Source organism: Corvus cornix, chromosome Z (genome assembly GCF_000738735.6).
Source record: "Corvus cornix cornix isolate S_Up_H32 chromosome Z, ASM73873v5, whole genome shotgun sequence".
NCBI classification, from domain to species: domain Eukaryota; kingdom Metazoa; phylum Chordata; class Aves; order Passeriformes; family Corvidae; genus Corvus; species Corvus cornix.
In genome coordinates, this window is record NC_046357.1 from 50,542,190 (window position 1) to 50,560,409 (window position 18,220).

Below are 18,220 nucleotides of genomic sequence, written 5' to 3' on the forward strand. Positions count from 1 at the left end.
AAAGCCCCATTTATGAAAAAATCCTATTTAAAGTTATTCAGTCAATGAAATAGTACTTCTGTCACAATCATAGTGGCATTTCACACAGTAAAAACTGGGATACCACTTTGATTAGCTTTGTTTAGGAGCACTAGTGTCATGTATTGTCTGAAAAGAATGCTCTTTTAAAAATAAAGTCAACAGCATTGCTTCACACCTGCAGAAACACAGAATTACTCCAGACTAAGTTGCAAAAAAGAACTTCAGACACCTTCCAATTATGTATTCAGCATTGGCAAGTCAGCCTCTAGGTCAGTATGAGCAAATTCGCAGCCTTGTCTGAGGTATTTTTGTTTTGTAGTTTATTGTTGCAAATCTTACAGACATTAGCGCTCTGTTAAATAAAGGAATGTAGCACAGTAAATACATCACAACAAAATAACTGGCCAGAAACCCCCTACCCTGTCCCATCCAAAGCAAAAAGCCCACTCTTCTCCCCCCTGTCTCTCCCCCAGATCAAACCAGCACAGCTTCATTAGAGAGGTCAGAGACCTGTGGCAGAAAACATCAGATTAATTACATTCAGTAGATGTGCAATATCAACATTCCAGGCTCACATATATTTATATATATATTTATATTTATATATAGAGATCATTAAATGTTTACAAAGAACAATATTGTTACAAATACAATACTATGCTTTTCCCAACGCTTTACAATAATTTCTATTCATCCTCTTTACAGAACAATAGTACAACTTCATAGTCTAGGTACGGCGCTAAATATGTACAAGAGATCTCAACCATGTTGCTGTCTTGAGAAATACATTTCTTTTAGAAAAGAAGGAAAGCTAGCAAACTTGGAAATCCAAACAGACTCAAACAAGATTCAAAACAAATGTGAAACTTCTCAAAAATAAAAAAATACAAGGGATGCTTCATCCTTAATGTAAACACTGAAGAGTTAATTAGACTGTATGAAGCAGCAAGGATGAAAGGAAAAGAATTCAGGTCTGTCACTGAAGAAGGAATGTAAACCTTTGAAGGAATGTTCCTTTGCATCTGTTAAAAATCCCCATATCTGATCTATCAAACTGCTGCAACAGTCTAGAGAACAGCCAGCTTTCCCTTTTGAGTTCCATTTTCCTGAAACTCTTTGTTTACAGAGTAAAATGGGATTGTTTACAAGACTGTTCTCAGAAGTGTGCACACACTATGGACCTCTCAGTTTAGAAATCTTATGCACATACTGTAATTGGAAAAATGAGATTTTTTTGCTAAACTCTGGTCCTGCAAGCATTCATTTGCCTAATGTTAAGCACCTGTTTAGGATGAACAGTAACTTCAGACTCCTGGCTGCAAGATTTCCAAAGAAACAGTCATTTCTTCTCTAAATATATTTGCCTTTTCAGATCTTCATCATTTCCCAGTGAAGTGAGTTAAAGACTTCACCACATGGGCTAGACAGAACCACAGAAAGAAGTGAAGTGGAGGGCATACACACAAACAGGAACCAGGCTAACTGTGTCTTCAAGAGTTCACTAAGTTTCCTCAGGCAATGTATGGAAAGGCTGCACTGTATATAATCTTCTAAATTGTACATGGTTATATACCATATTTACATTTATTACTATATATATGGAAAGTTCTAGAAAAAAAAGGTTCAAATTACCATAAACCAGGTGTCTACAGTTAAACAATATACTCACAAGCCATTAATTATCATCTTGCATCAGTCAGGCCACAGAGTTAAGTACTAACCTGGAATACTAACACCATTCTCTTGTGCAATCTGCTATTCTGGAGCCTTGGATTAAGTTATATAACAACAAGAAAAGCAGTAAAATCAAGTCATTGTACATTAATTTCAACACTAAAACATATCCCCTTACTACAACAGTTTATGTGCCACTTCATTGTGTCCCTTAAATATCTCCTTCCCACAGAAATACAGTTTATTCTCTCACTCTGATCAGGCTGTGGTTATACACAATTTTAGAAAGCCAAAAAATGGACCTCTGACAAGAGTGCTCAGTGGTTCTCAGCAGTGTTTGCAGCAAGTGCACATGCACACACCCACTTCCATGAATCCCCGTAGCAATGTCTAGGATCATCACTGGACAGCAAGCAACGCTTACATTGCACAGCTTACGTCACAACAAGTGAGGAACAAGTGACCATGAACAACACCACATTTGCAAAGCAGAAGTGGTGTGTGGCTGTGTGTTGTCTGCTCTTGTTTTCATGTACTGAGCCTTTCCATCATAGTAAAACACAGCACAAACTGTTTCTTTAAAAGAAATCAACATGCTAGCCTGGACTAAACGCATGTTTCAACTTCATTATAAACACCAGTATACAGTCCTGAAAAAAAGCCACTACAGAGAATGTAGAATTCTCTCACTAGGAAGAAAAGCCACTGCTGCTTTTTTATTTTTAACCCTCTTAAAAAAACCAAAGAACCCAACCCAGCCCCCTTTTCCCCTTTTGTCTCTAGCATGCAACTTAGAGCTAATCAAATACAAGATTTCATACATCCCTACAGCTTATCATCTTCATACAAGTGCATATAGTACACACAAATCTCTTGTAAGTGCCATACATATGGGAAAAAAAATCACAAGCTAAATTATATAACAAAATAAATAAGTGTATTCTTGCCTCGTCCTTTCCACAGTTACCTATATCATGAACTAAAGAGGAAGTCAATAAAATTAGACAGGTCTTTGGACAAAAATATATGTTAAAACTGGCTCAGAGAACAAAATTACTTAGAACAGTCTGCAGATCTCTTATATTCAAACTTCATAAATAGGAAGCACAATTTAAAAAATGTCTATATACACTGGCACACATGGCTATGTGCACCAAAATCAGAATTAAGAGCCTAGAAAAAGTGTAGCTATTCAGCAAATCCCCTCACTATTTGTCTTGTGGATATTTAAAGATCCTCCCCCCCCACTTCTTTAACCTCTAAAATCAGGAAGGGACTATAAAAGACAAAGCAGAAGAAAACCAGGAGATAGAAACCTGGGGCCAGAGAGAGGGAGGCAGCTGTAAAAAAATGCCTCCCAAATTTCTTAGTATGTAGTATTTCTTAGTAATGCAAGTATAATGTTTCAGGAACTCATGGAGTATTTTTTGGGGTTCTACTATCATGAAGAACTGATGACAGAGGGGAATTAAAAGGTGTGAATTTGGACAATTCATTTTACAACAGCAGCATTTACTGAGTATCTAGAAGCAGGTGATTTTTCCTGAGGGCAAAACCAATCCTTTTGGTATTCTACTTTCCCCACAGACACAAACCTTTAGTACTGAGCTTAGTGCCTGTGGGAAAATAGGGCAAGAAAAGCAAAGTGACATGCAGGATATCCAAGAGAGCACTTTGTACCCTATACTTCTATCTGTTTGGTAAAGACATCTTTCATTCAGCAACATCTAATTTACTCAGTTTGTAAAATTATAGCCACAAAAATAAAATTGATTATATAGCATGAAATAGAGCCATCTGTGAATACTGCTGTAAACTACACTGCTGTTGTTTACCTTTTTTACATGTGGAGTTGTATGAAGTTTCACTTGTAAAAAGATGCAGCCAAAATAGTTCCATAGACATATTTTGCCCTTTACCAAAATGCAGGAAAATTGTGGGAAGGAGAGGAAAAAGGGATGGAGGAGAGAGCAACAGTGTATTTGTGTCTGTGAAGTGGGGAGAGAGAAAGAAATGTCTCTGCAGACACAGAAATGCAGCACTAGAGAGACAAGCACTAATGAGGAAAAACATCTTCCATGCACACTGTGGTGGTGAGGTGTCAGCTTCAGATGTAAACTGGTTGCTCTTGTGCAGTCAACAGTCTGTACATGGCAGCTGGCATAGTCTTCATGTGAATCTAGAGGAAATAAGCCAAGTTAATCATGTTCCTAAACATGCATACCTCATGTGAAGGACCCAGATAAGGGCATACAAGGCAAAAAAAAGGTGAAACTTGAGAGTTTTCATACCCTTGTTATAGTATTGTAGGTGATGATTTTATGAAATAATATGTTTAGTATTGATGAACCATCTAAAATTGGGAACACTTCATATTTTCTGGGTAGGGTTCTTCTAAAGCATAGAACTATGGGTCAAATAATGAAAGAAATAGTGTGCAGGCTTGCTCTCACTTCAGCTTTTTGGATTTAATTAGCAACAGAACAATAGATGTAGAACCACAGAATTACGGAACAGTTTGAAAGGGAAGGGACCTTTGAAGATCATCTAGTCCAAACTGCCTTGTTGCAGCTATTGACATTTTTCACTAGACCAGGTTGTGTTCAGAGCCCCATCCAACCTGGCCTTGAACACTTCCAGGGATGAGGCATCCACAGGTACTCTGGTCAACCTGTGCCAGTGGCTCACCAACCTTATAGTGAAGGATTTCTTCCTATGCCTGATCTAAATCTACCTTCTTTCACTTTGAAACCATTTCCTATTGTTCTGCACTGGAGACCTTGGTAAAAGTCTCTCCAGTTTTCTTAGAAGCCCCCTTTAGACATTCAAAGGCTGCTGTCAGGTCTCCCTGGAGCATTCTCTTCTCCAGGCTGAACAACCAAACCTCTCTCAGCCTTTTCTCACAGGAGAGGTGCTCCAGCCCTCTGACCCTTTTCATGGCCTCCATCTGTACCTGCTCAAGCAGGTTCATGCCTTATTGAGGACCCTAGAACTGTACACGCAGCACTCCAGGTGGGGCCTCACAAGAGCAGAATACAAAGGGAAAATCACCTCCCTTTCCCTGCTAGCCACACTGTTTTTGAAGCAGCCCAGGATACAGCTGGCTTTTTGGGCTGCAAGTGCCCATTCCTGGCTCATGTCCAACTTTCCTTCCACCAAGTTCCTCTCTGCAGGGCTGTTCTCAATCCCACTACTGATGTTGGAGATTGCCCAGACTCAGATGCAGGAACTTGCACTTGGTCTTGTTGATCTTCACAAGGGTTACATGGGCCACTTTTCTAGCCTGTTCAGATCCCTCTAATGGCATCCCTTTCCTTAAACATTGCTGATCTTGATGTCACCTTCAAACTTGCTGAGAGTGCAACTCAATCCCTGTCTATGTCACTGACAAAGACATGACAGAGTACTGGTCCCAGTACTGTCCCTTGAAGGACACTGCTCATTACTGGTTTTCACTGGTTGTTACTGGTAACAGCAATGAACTGTGCTATACTGCCTAGACACATTGCTGGTTCTTACCTCACCAACAGCATTTGAGAGGATGTGAACAATTTTCTCATGCGGTGTTGCTACAACACTCTGCCCATTGATTTCAATGATCCGATGGCCAACACGCACACCTCCTCGCTCTGCTATGCCTCCTCTCATAAGGCTACAGATCTGGAAGGGAAAGCACAAGTTTATCACAGGCTGGATAAGAAACAGAGACTTTTGATTACCCATTTTTGCCTGCAAGCTATGAGTCAACATTTAAACACAGAGACTTGCAACAAATTCTAAGAGGCTGACTGAAAGCAAAATTTGTTAGTGACAAGTAACTAATGGATATTCTCTTCCAAGAGCAGAACAAACTTTCAGAAAAGGCTGTTTGTTTTTTTTACATTACATGTCTTATAGTTTGGAAATTTATGAGTGTATGAAGAACCTCAATTTAATGATGTTCATTAGGCAGATGCCTTACAACAAAAAGGATCAAGAACAGGCTTTTTCTTTTGAGATCATGCAATGGCTTTGTTAAAGACATGTATGATACATGCTGAAAGCAGACTCTTCCACACATTTTTGGCTTTTTAAGCTGAAATAACTTTTTTGTTCCTCTGGATGACTCTAAAGTTGTGAAGTAAGTAGAGTCAAAGACAAAGAGTAACTCTTATTAACCCAGCTTTTGTATCTTAGACTTAACAAATGCAAAATCTTGCTTGCTGTAAGGGAGAAAATAGTAGCTTCCCTCTTCTCACACTGAAACTTAGCCACGAATGGAGAGGAAGTTTCATGTATGTTAAAGCTTGATCAGAAAATGTGGAAGCTACTTACAATCCCATTCTGCACACTGAAGCCCAACTGATATCTGAGGTCTGGTCTTCTGATCAAGACTGTGGTTACTGGAGGACATCTAACTATGTTCAGTTTAACTCGGGCTTGGTTTTTCAAACCCTGAAAAAAACCCCCCAAATTGAGAGTTAAACATTTAACATAAGCCAGAAAAAGAAAAATGTGTTAAAACATTGACATGGGAACAACATTGAATAAATAGATCTTTGTAGGCATTGTACCAGAATGTGATCACTGAATGCCAGACACAAGTATGAGAATATTCAGTGAAATGAATGATAAAACATCAAATTTTTCTTGCCAAAAAGCTGGCATAGTTGTTTTAGGAAAACTAGATGCCTGTTGGCAGTTTCTTCATTTGATAACAGAAATCATGCATAAAAGGAATATTGAACAGGTCCGTGCAGCTCACCAAAAAAGTCAATGACTTTTAAATAAGTAGCTAAGATCATTACAAAAAAGTTGCTTCCCTAATGAAATATATTAAATTCTGTCAAGCAAACAGCAGGTCCTGCTTGTGTCATCCTTGTATAAGCAGTGCTCATAATTGCCATTATTCACAGAATCACAAGATGGGTCGGGTTGGAAAGAACCACTCTGGGTCATCTGGTCCAACCTCCCTGATCAAGCAGGATCATCCCAGAGCACATTGCACAGGATTGTGTCCAGATGGTTCCTGAATATTTCCCATGAGGGAGACTCTACACCATCTCTGGGCAATCTGTGCCAGTGCATGGTCCCTTTATGTTCTCATGGAACTTCCTCTGCATCAGTTTCTGCCCTTTGCCTCTTGTCCTATTGCTCAGCACCACCAAGAAGAGCCTGGTCCATCCTCTTGGCACCCTCCCTTCAGGTACCTGCAGACACTGATAAGGCCCCTCTCATCTGTCTCTTCCTGAGGCTGAATGGGCCCAACTCCCAGCCTTCTTTTCTCATAAGGAGATGCTCCAGTCCCTAAATCATCTTCATAGTGCTCCAAAGGACCCAGCTGCTCCAGGAGCTCCATGTCCCACTTGTACTGAGGAGCCCAGAGCTGGACACAGCACTCCAGATGTGCCTCACCAGGGCTGAGCAGAGGGGCAGGATCACCTCCCTCAAGCTGCCGGCAACGTTCTTCCTAATGCACCCCAGGATACCATTGGCCTTCTTGGCCACAAGGACACACTGATGGCTCATGAATAGATTGTTGTCCACCAGGATCCCCAGGTCCTTCTCCACAGAGCTGCTTTCCAATAGGTCACCCAGGCTGGACTGGTGCATGGAGTTGTTCCTCCGCGGGTGCAGGATCCTGCATTTGCCTGTGCTGAATTTCAGAAGGTTCCTCTCTGCCCATCTCTCCGGCCTGTTGAGGTCCCTCTGAAGGGCTGCACAGCACTTGGGTATTGGCCACTCCTCCCGGCTTGGAGAAATCAGTGAACTTGCTGAGGAGGCATCTGCCCCTTCATCGAAGACATTGATGAGTAAGTTAAAAATACGGGACCAGTATTGAACCTTGGGGGGACACTGCTAGCTACAGGCCTCCGACCTGATCCTGTGCCACTGATTATGACCTTCTGGGATCTGCCATTCACCAGTTCTCAATCCACCTCACTGCCCACTAACCCAGTCCACACTCCCTGAGTTTGTCTATGAGGATGTTGTGAGAGACAGTGTGGAAAACCTTGCAGAAGTCGAGTTAGACAACATCCACTGCTCTCTCCTCATCCATCCAGGTGGTTGTTCTATGGTAGAAAACAATGAGTATAGTCAAGCATGATTTACCTTTAGTGAATCCATGCTGACTACTGCTGATCACCTTACTGTCATTCATGTGGATAGAGACTGCCTCCAGAATGAGGTGTTCCATCACCTTTCCAGGGACTGAGGTGAGGCTGACCGGACAGTAGTTCTCTGGTTCTCTTTCTTGCCCTTTTTGAAGACCAGGGTGACATTTGCTTTCTCCAGTCCTCAGGCACATCCCCAGATTGCCATGACCTTTCAAAGATGATGGCCAGGACCTTTACAGTGGTGTCTGCCAGCTCTCTCAGCACTTATAGATGCATCGTATCAGGGCCCATGGACACGTGGATTTTGAGTTTACCTAGGTGTTCTCTAACCCTATCCTCTTGGATCAAGGGAAGATATTCCTTCCAACATTCCTTTACCCTGATCTCCCTGATCAGAGATTCCTGAGGACTGGTCTTGACAGGGAACACCAATCCAAAGGCAGTGCTCAGTAACTCTGCCTTGTCTGTGTCCTCTGTTACCAGGGTGCCCCCTCCATTTAGTAAAAGGTCCACATTATCCTTTGTTTTCCTTTTCTTATTGATGTATCTGAAGAAGCCCATCTTGTTTTCCTTGACATACTTGGTCAGATTTAATTCTAAATGAGCCTTGGCCTTCCTTGTCTCATCTCTCCTTACTCTGACAACTTCCGTATATTAATTCCAAGAAGCCTGACCCTGCTTCCCTCTTCTGCATATTTCCTGCTTATGCTTTAGTAATGACAGGAGTTCTTCATTCATCCATGCAGGTCTCTTGACCCCTTTGTCTGACTTCTTGCTCATTGGGATGCATTGTTCTTGAGCCTGGAGGAAGTAATCCTTGAATATCAACCTTCCCTGCAGGACCTCTTCCCATGGGATTCTGTCAAGATCGCTAAAGAGGCTAAAGTTAGCTCTCCTGAAGCCCATGGTTGCAATCTTACTTGCTCACAGGCTGGCCCCAATCTTCACACCTCCGCCTTTCCTGTTTGTTAGGATGAGGTCAAGTAGCACACCCATTCCCTGTGGGATCCTCCACCATCTGTGACTGGAAGTTGTCATCAGTGCTTTCCAGGAGCCTCATGGATTGCTTGTGCTTTGCTGTGTAGGTCCTCCAGATGTCAGGGTAGTTAAAGTCCCCCAAAAGAACCAGGGCCTGTGACTTTGAGGCTGCTTCAAGCTGCCTGTAGAAGGCCTCATCCACCTCTTGATCAGGCATCCTGCAGCACACACCCACAGGTGTCACCATTACCAGTCTGCCCTTTTATCCTATCCCGTAAGCTCATCATCTACCCCAAGACAGAGCTTGATACATTCCAAGTACTCTTCCTCTTGTCTAGATGAGTTATATCACACTCACCATAAACTGCTTGCTACCAGAACAAAGCTGAAGGAGAAAAATTTGTTGTTACTGTCAGGTTGGTATATTGCCCGAAGAGGCTGTGGACTGTCCAGTCTTGGAGTTATGTAAATCCTAGTGGGCACAGCCCTAAGAAGCCTGCTCTACTTTGAACCAATGTGTTGATCTAGACTAGCTACAGGCATGACTGCCAGACTCAGAGATTGTGTTCATAAGGCTCCGTGAAAACAAAAATGTAATAAACCGCAAATAAATGCAATATGACCCCTTGTACAACTTCAGGTATTCAGGGCTCTTGGAGATTGTTAAGACAGATTTTTGAAATGCCTCATTCACACAAAGTATTAGCCGTAAGTCCATACAAAAATAAAATCCACATAAACGAAACACTTTCTAAAAAATACAGCAACTTCCAGCTCCCTTAATTAAACACCTGCCAATTTCAGTATCTGCTTCTGAATTTCTTTTATATGTACAGTTGAAATCTAGGTCCCACTGCAATCAAGGTGTCAGACACTGACACAATGATTAATTCTGGAAAATAATTCCTACTATAGCTAAGATAATGCACTGAAGTCTCTACATACAGTTTATTGCTGCCGATTCTGTTGAGCTGAGCTCCAGATTCAGCAGTGACTTGAGTACTAAACTGGCATCCTGGCAGGATGAACTACCTGGAAGTGTGTTTTCTTGTCAGTGCCTTAAATTGGACGCAATCAACTTTGGGTGCAAACAGCTGCCCTCACTTCCACACAGTGCTGACCTCAGCTTGGCTCATTCTCCGAGGTGGCTCCAAGAGAATGAATGGGTGTCTGAACACAAAATGACAAAGCTCATGGCTGTGGCAACTGCCTGTACTCCAACTCTCAGGAGAAAGAAGGTCCTCCTCTTCCATGACTATGGACTCCTCTACTCTGGTGAGGAATTAGCAGTGCATCTCACATGCTCAAGGAGCATGCGCTTTCTGTAGGCAGGTCTCAACAGCAACACACACGGTAGAGGACAGGGATTTATCAACCTGAACTACGCTGTGGGTATGATGAAAAGTCTAAGGGGCTTTTGCCTCAATGTTCTACTCCTGAAGGGTAGGAGTCATGCAGAGTACTGGGGATGCCCATTTCTGTGAGAAATTTAGGTGTCTAACTTTAGTCATCTGAATTCACTCAGGGTACATGCCCTGAACAGACTTGGTATCATCATGCTCTTATTTCCCTGATGAATGTGCAAATCAGTAATACGTATTCCTTGGGGAAAAAAAGTAATGTGGTCCCTAACAAAAATTCTTTTAATTTTACAGAAAGTGCATATATTTCATAAATAGCTAATCTTCAGTAGTATGCACACTGGTAACATAAACTGATCAGAAACAACAACAAGAAAAAGTGTATTTTGACGACCTTTGTTTGTCTAGTTCCTGAGTGTGCTTCTGATAGTAGCCAGCACCAGACACTTCTGCAAAAGATGCAAGTAGCATAATCCTATTAGGGAATAGCCACAACATGCGGAAAGCTTCTTCCAAGCTCTGTCAGTTTTCAAAAGGTTTATGGCAAATTAGGAGCAGAGATTACATCCATAATATTGAGTTATCTTGTTTGAAGTGCTTGTGACATATGTTTATCCACACAACATTATCATCTTTTAATAAGACTCTTTCCAGCACGCTAAGGAAATCTGAAATCTGGAATATTTCTACCACATTTAATGATCTGCACTTAGATCACTCATATATATATATATATATATATATATACTTGTTTCCAGAAGTGCTATATGAATAACTGCAGATGTGAGGTTATGCAGATCTGCAAACATACAGATTATCTTCTCTTTGGAAAGACAAAAAGAAAAAAGGCTGGCAGTTCATGTGGAAACTGTGGTAAGTATCAGTGAAGAAGAGAAAGGTCTGCAGAAGCCGGAAACAGCAAAGCTGGTTGGTTCTGTACTGAGAAAGTACTGGTGAGCACAACAAAAACTCCATCTGAATAAGAGAAGTATAACTTATCACAGTTCTAGAAATAAAAATGATGTGGGATAGGAAATAATCACAAAGAGCCTAAATTTGCAGGGAGTTTTGTTTAGATGATGCTGGCACAAAGATATTTAATACGATTTTTTCTTCTTCCTTTCTTTACAGATGTAGGACTGTTCCTGTCATATTTTCAGTATGTCACACAGGCTATCATTTCTACTCACTGAATCTAAAGTGATTGGTTCAGTGACTCATGCATCTATTAATTAACAGAACACAATATTAACATTTTGGGAAGCCTGAATGGGAAGTCTTTACAATAAAAATTTTTGTTCAAGTATTAAGAGATAATCCATGAAGAAAAAAAAGAAGAATTCACTTTGTACTTTTTTTACTTGGCAAATTTACCTTGTAAATGGAAAATCTACTTTGCAATTTAAAAAAATACAAAATGAAAAAAGAAATTTACATAATACAACTTGTTACCAAAAAGTTCCCTAAATGAATAAGTAAGTTTAACAGGTATATTCCTAAAAATCAGAGAAGAATGTCTGTATAATATACCACCAGCATTGCATTATGTGTCTGCATGTGATGATCTGCAGAGCTAGGCAGGACCATTTCAAAAAATAACTAATTTCATACAGCTTTGTCTCAAACACACTCTAGTGACAAATCCCTCCTGTTCTTTAAACTTTGATGTTCAAATACTTATTCCTTTATGTGCTATAGCTGCCCCAAGCACTGTTCAGTTCCAGATGACCTGCAAGCTTTTCCCAGTCACATACTTTTCTGAAAACTAGAAGAAAGCTCTTCTAATTAAAATATCCCATTTATCCAAGTGAAGCACTACACTTTCAAATAACTTGGACAAAGATGCCACAGAGGGTATTCTTTAAGCCAAAGTTTAAAGCTTTAAGAATAGGTATAAACAAGCAAACAAAAAAAGCATTTGCTCTATTTCATCCAAATACTAAGAGGTATTGACAGCTAATGACAGCTAATATGGCCTATGACAATATTAGGCACCTGCGCCTCCCTTTGTGACATAAAATTTCAAATGTGTATCTGGTAATACCTTCTTTCTGAACAAAATACTCCCTTGTGAAGTTGTGCACAGAGCCCTTGTCTATGCAAGTAAATAGCACAGCACTCTGGAATGGCACTGGATGTTGTCAATCCAAACTCCATCAAGACTTTTGATGCTGTCTCTCATGATAACCTCACAGCCAAGCTCAGGAAGTGAATGGTGAGGTGGATTAAGAAGTGGCTGAATGGAAGAGCTCAGAGGGTTGGGAGCAGGGGCACAGGTTTATGTGGATACACGTAGCTAGCAGTGTCCCCCCAAGGTTCAATACTGGGCCCAATCTTTCTTAACTTATCATCAGAGATGGAATGCTTCCTGAGCAAGTTTGCTGACGACACAAAGCTGGGAGGAGTGGCCGATACCCAAGCGCTGTGCAGCCCTTCAGAGGGACGTTGGCAAGCAGGAGGGATGTGCAGAGACAAACCTTCTGAAATTGAACAAGGGCAAATGCAGGATCCTGTACCTGGGGAGGAATAACCCCAGGCCTCAGCATAAGATGTCCATGAGCCAGCCGCACCCTTGTAGCCAAGAAGGCTGACGATATCCTGGGGTGCATTAGGAAAAGCACTGCCAGCAGATTCAGGGAGGTGATCCTGCTCCTCTACTCAGCCCTGGTGAGGCACATCTGGAGTGCTGTGTCCTGCTCTGGGCTCCTCAGGACAACAGATACATGGAGCTTCTGGTGGAAGCAAGTCCAGTGAAGGGCTAAGGATATGATTAGGGGATTGGAGCACTTCATTTATGAGGAAAAGGCTGACAGTTGGACTCAATGACCTTAGAGGTCTTTTCCAGCCTAAAAAATGCCACAATTCTGTGGAAGGCTGGAGGAGCTGGCCCTGCTCAGTGTCGAGAAGAGACAACTGAGAGGGGAAGAGGGGAACTCCTCAATGTATACAGGTATCTGGGGGGAGGATGTCAAGAGGATACAGTCAGGCTCTTCTTCATGGTGCAGAGCAATAGGATGAAAGGCAAAAGGCCAATGCTGGAACACAGGAAGTTCCACCTAAACATGAGGAAGAATTTCTTTCCTGTGAGGGTGACTGAGCATAGGAGCAGACTTTCAGAGAGGCTGGATGGCCCTTCTCTGGACATATTCAAAAGACATCAATACACAATCCTGAGTAATGTGCTCTAGGGAATCCTCTGGAGCAGGGAGGTTGGATTAGATGACTTTCAGTGGTCCCTCCCAAATTTACCCATTCTGTTGTTCTGTGTGGAGTCAGAAAATTGGTGTAGCATAACTCACATTGATTTTTAAGATCATGAAATGGAAAGTGCTATGCAAACATTTGGTAAGAATTTATTTAAGAGTTTTTTACCTTCTGCTCTTCAATTATGTCACCCTTTAAAAATGTGTAGCTTCCAGAAACATTTTCCCTACCTTTATAATGCTCTGACATGTTGAGAGTGGCAAACCAACCAAGCTGGTCCCATTGATTGACATGATCTGGTCCCCAATGTTCAGCTTCCCAGACTTCTCTGCCGGTCCTCCATGCATCATATTGGCTATGATTACTGTAGGCAAAATGGATCCCCAGCCAGACTCCACAATCACCACACCTAGGATTTCTCCCTTTTGCTTTTCAATGTAAACCTGTGTAATAAGAAAAACTGTTTAAAAAAATAGTTTCTTTCACACCCAGGGAACTGACTAATATCACCCCCCTCCAAACATTCACAAAACCAACAAACATGCCCCTCTTTATTTGCAACCTGCCTTCCTAATTCAAAGGCAAAAAAAAAAATAGGGTACATGTTTTACTACTTTTCATTTGTAGTCAAACATTAAATGATCAAGACTACACAATATAGACTTGGTGCAAAACACCCCTCAGATGTCATTTCTATATATAAGCAGAAGAACTTGCAGTGAAGGAAAGCCTGGTGCCATGGGCTTTGGTGGACAAAGCTAAATAGGAAGAGATTGCAAGAGTTTACGACTGTGGGCTGGAAAACCATTACCTGTGTGTTCCATTTGCACACTGGTTCATTTTTATTAAGCAAGCTGCAAAGCCTTCTGGCACACAGAATTATTTAAAACCTAGAATCAGTCACTTTCCCAAATACCCATGCCTCTACAAATTTTACGTTGTTTACTGTAATTTTTTTTTATTGTATTAATCTGTTAATCTGCTTTTAGATCACTTTCAAACATCTCTGAAAATTGTTTGGTAAAAAGAACACAAACAGATGGTAAATCACTTGGCTGCTGTTAAATTTGGGGTTCACTGTTTGCCTTTGAAACAGAACTGATGACAGGGTGTCCTATTAGGAAGGATATTCTAGACTAATTAAAATGATTTACAGGAAGTATTAATGGTTTTTTTATTTCTGCCAACACATGCCTGCAACTGATAAAGAGCAGCTTAATACTGTTGTGGAAAAAAAATGAGACATACGTCTTTGCAATTTTCAGATTTGGAGAAGTGAATCAGGTCATCATTGTACATGTCCTGGGTATTAAGCAAGTCGCTATATTCCTTCTGGCTAAGGTCTTCTGGGTTGATTCCATTTGCCCTCAGAAATTCTTGGTAGGCCACACTAAATGCTTGACCTATGGACTGTGCAATCAGCTGCGCCTGTAGCAGTTCCCAGAGAAGGGAAAAGAAAAGAAAAAAGTGAAACATTCTGATGATCATGCCCACTGACACTTTCTGTTACAATCACACTGTAAAATGGATCATCAAGTTGATGAACCTACAAGTTACTGCAATCCAGTGTAAAAAAATATTTGTGCCTTACAGATTAATTCAAAAGACCCACAAAATGTCAACACATTCACGTCTGCCATGAATCTATGCTGGTAAGCAATTATATATTACAAATATGAGAAAGAAAGCCATCCTTTCACAGGTAAGAACTGCTAATAAAAGTGTAAAGGTATAGCCACTACAGTGACTGTGGCTTGCACCTACAATTCTTCCCACACATGCAGCTCCCAAATGGTTCTCCCTTCTATGGAGATGCCATTCTCTGACAAGCCAGCAGTGAAAATGAAAGGGTAAAAAGCGTATTTCCAACTTTTCTTACCATCCTTTAGAACCATCATATTGATAGTGACTACTCCTATCACAGTCTCAGACAAAAAAGGAAAAGGGCAGCAACTAGTGACCAGAACAAACCCTTGTAGTAACTGGAAATGGTCATATGCATCTCCTTTTTCACCCTGCTACCCCCTTCAGCCTCTCTCCCCTACACTTATTTCCCCCCTTCCAACTTGCATGATCTTGCCAGTTCTCTGCCTCTTTCCTACTCATTCTGTCCTTTGTAGGCACCCTCTTGGACCTGCAGCTTTCCATAGTCCTCTCTGCACCCAAAGCCACCAAATTCACCACTCACTACACTGCATTGTGCCCACCATGAGCTGTTTTACTTCTGCAGCTGTGGGAGAGAAACTGGGCAGCAGGCAGACGTGGGGAAAGCTGTGTGCCAAGCAAGGCCATAGGGATGCCTGCCTCTGAGATGGCAATCATGGTCAGGCAGGTAATGGGCAGGAGAGGAAAACACAGCATGGTGCAGAGTACTGCTGTGTATAGGTGGAGCAATTCGTGCAGTGAGCACTATGTAGTGCACAGGAGTTGGCTGTGATGTGCACTGAAACACAGTGCTGCTGCTGGCTGTGGCAAAGGCAGGGAAGAGACAGGGAGAGCTCCACAGCTGACAAGGGAGACCTGGCAGAGTGCTGGTAATGAATGAATGCTGCTCAGGTGTACTTTTAGGCAGTCTGATGGCCATATTTAAAGTCCAGTTTGGTCCCTAATAAAGGAAAGATTCCTAACCCTGAAATAAAAATTTTACTGTATCTTAACAGTTCAAACCAGCACTAAACCTGCTGATGAGAACAGCATGATTACTGGTGCTGAAAAAGACTGATATGTAGACTGGCAATATGTAACCAAAGCTCAGATCAATATAATTTTGACAGCAAGAACAAGACAGGAAAAAAATGGGAAAACTGCACCTCCATAACTCAGTAACCTAAGTGAGGAATGCAGACTTCACATTCATACACATGTATCTTCACTCCAGGAAGAGATTAGCTCCCATTCAGACACCCAGCATTTGGACACATCACTAAGGTTCAACAAGATACTGCTCTAAATACAGTTGAAAATCTAGTGCTGTCCTCCTTAGACAAAGACTCATCCAAGCAGAGACATATTCTTGCCAACACCCACTCACAGGCTTACAGCTTCTGTCTCACTTACTGTGTAGATTTTGTCAAGTACCCAGCTGTCCCAGAAAAAGAAAAGACAAGTTTTATAATATAAACAGGCTGCATTACTTCACCGGAGGTACAAAATCTTTGAAGTTGCCATTTCCTTGCTGCTAACACGGTGCTACAATGCTTCCATTCTGACCGTTAGTCACTTGGGTATTTGAGATAAATTTTGCAAGTTATCTGTGAGCTATACACCCATGACCAAGGAGAGTTGATACAATCTGCCATTTCTCAGCATATTTTCCCCATCAATGAGCAATGCTTTAATTGGATCTACAGGATTGGATTTTAGACCTATTGGATCTACATTGGATTTTACAGCCCAGTTGGATCTACAGGCATAGAGAGGTTCACATACGACACAATATCGGCTGATTCAAACAAAACTTAGATTGGGAAGGTCAGATTTTAGCTAGCCAAAGTATTAACAGCAGCCTAGTGTCTTGGGGTGACTTTATGATGTGTATCCCCTATCGCTGCTCTATGCCCAGAAATTAACTTTGCGCCTTTCTGTGCCTTTAAACTGAGCCTGAGAGGGGAGAGAGAAAAAACCGAGTGAACTTTTCAAAGCAGTTGTTCAAGGACACAGACACACACTCCTCTGCTTCTGCAGCAGCAAGAGCGGAGGAAGCGCCCTGCTTGCTTTTCCGCCAGCTTTCGGCTCCTCTTCTCTGGAGGGAGACACAGAGTTGAACTTTGTTTTCCTGGGACTTCGGTTTGTTTTTCCCTTCTTCTCTTCTGGACTGTTTCAACATCAGAACACATCAGGAGAATTTCCCACCAAAGCCCCGGAGGTGGGCCCACGACCCAGCTCCAAGGAGGAGGAGAGAGACTACATATACAGAAGGACTCTGAATTTTCCCAGGTTTCTCTCCACAGTGAGAGGTTTTATTATTTAGCATTATTATCCTTTTCCTGTGTGTTTGTTAAATAAATAGTTTTTATCTCTTTCACTTTCCTCCAAGGAAAATGTCTTTTTTTGCCTGAACCTGGTGGGGGAGGGCTGGTTATAACCTGCCTTCTATCAGAGGATATTCTCCTCCACATTTGTCCAAACCGGCACACCTAGGAAATAGATCCAGGAAGTATGGATCATACAAGGGGGTCAGAACTCCCCATGGTGAAGGAAAATAAGCCCCAGACTCTGGACCTGACAGTTTGATATTTGTTTTTTCAACTGACCAGTAAAAGAGAAAGCAGTGTCCAAACCTGTGACTAGAAATACAGGAATGGCAGCCTCAAAGTGGGCAGCATGTCAAATCATATTAAGCAAAAAATACATTGGCTACTCAATTTCACACCAGATTCTTAAAAAGGCTTTGCAAAACAGGTTTACATGTTATTTTGTGGAAATAATCCACAACTTTTTACACTCTGTCAGTTTTGGTACAGGAGTACTTCTATCAGTGCTTGTCCTTACTTTTTAACTCCAGCAGTGGGTCATGTACTCACCTGCAATCAGATAATGTATTCAGACATTGGTTTAGAACAGATTACATAAAATAAAATCATTACATAAAATCAGCTCCTTATTCAAGATAACCTTCTCATCTTGAAGTCCTTGCTGTAGGTTGGAAGACGTGATTATTTTATAAAAAACTGGTATTTTCACTTACTTCTCTTGAGTATTTTAGTTCCCAGATTATTAGGGCTAACTTGACTATGATCCTGAAAACTATGTATCTAGCCACTTCAATCTGATATGTTTGATTTTACTTTCCAATTATTGAAAGTTACCTTTAAAAAGTGCATCAAATCAGCAAGTTATGCACATTGATTGTGAAGTTCTGTGTAAGGTAACTTAGTAACCTGC

General features: G+C 41.4%; 1 protein-coding gene across 3 annotated transcripts in view; it reads right to left on the minus strand.

Annotated features, from left to right (window-relative positions):
- Nucleotides 1-324: 324 nt before the first annotated feature.
- The window catches only part of APBA1 (amyloid beta precursor protein binding family A member 1), an 89,672-nt gene continuing 71,776 nt past the window's right edge, over nt 325-18,220 (minus strand). For all 3 annotated transcript variants that reach the window (XM_039566821.1, XM_039566819.1, XM_039566820.1), the window contains 5 exons: nt 14,585-14,764; nt 13,567-13,779; nt 6,010-6,129; nt 5,215-5,355; nt 325-3,874 (listed from right to left, as the gene is read on the minus strand). In XM_039566821.1, coding sequence (XP_039422755.1) covers nt 3,803-3,874; nt 5,215-5,355; nt 6,010-6,129; nt 13,567-13,779; nt 14,585-14,764 — 726 coding nt within the window. In that variant the 3' untranslated portion in view covers nt 325-3,802. The remainder of the gene's footprint in view (nt 3,875-5,214; nt 5,356-6,009; nt 6,130-13,566; nt 13,780-14,584; nt 14,765-18,220) is intronic.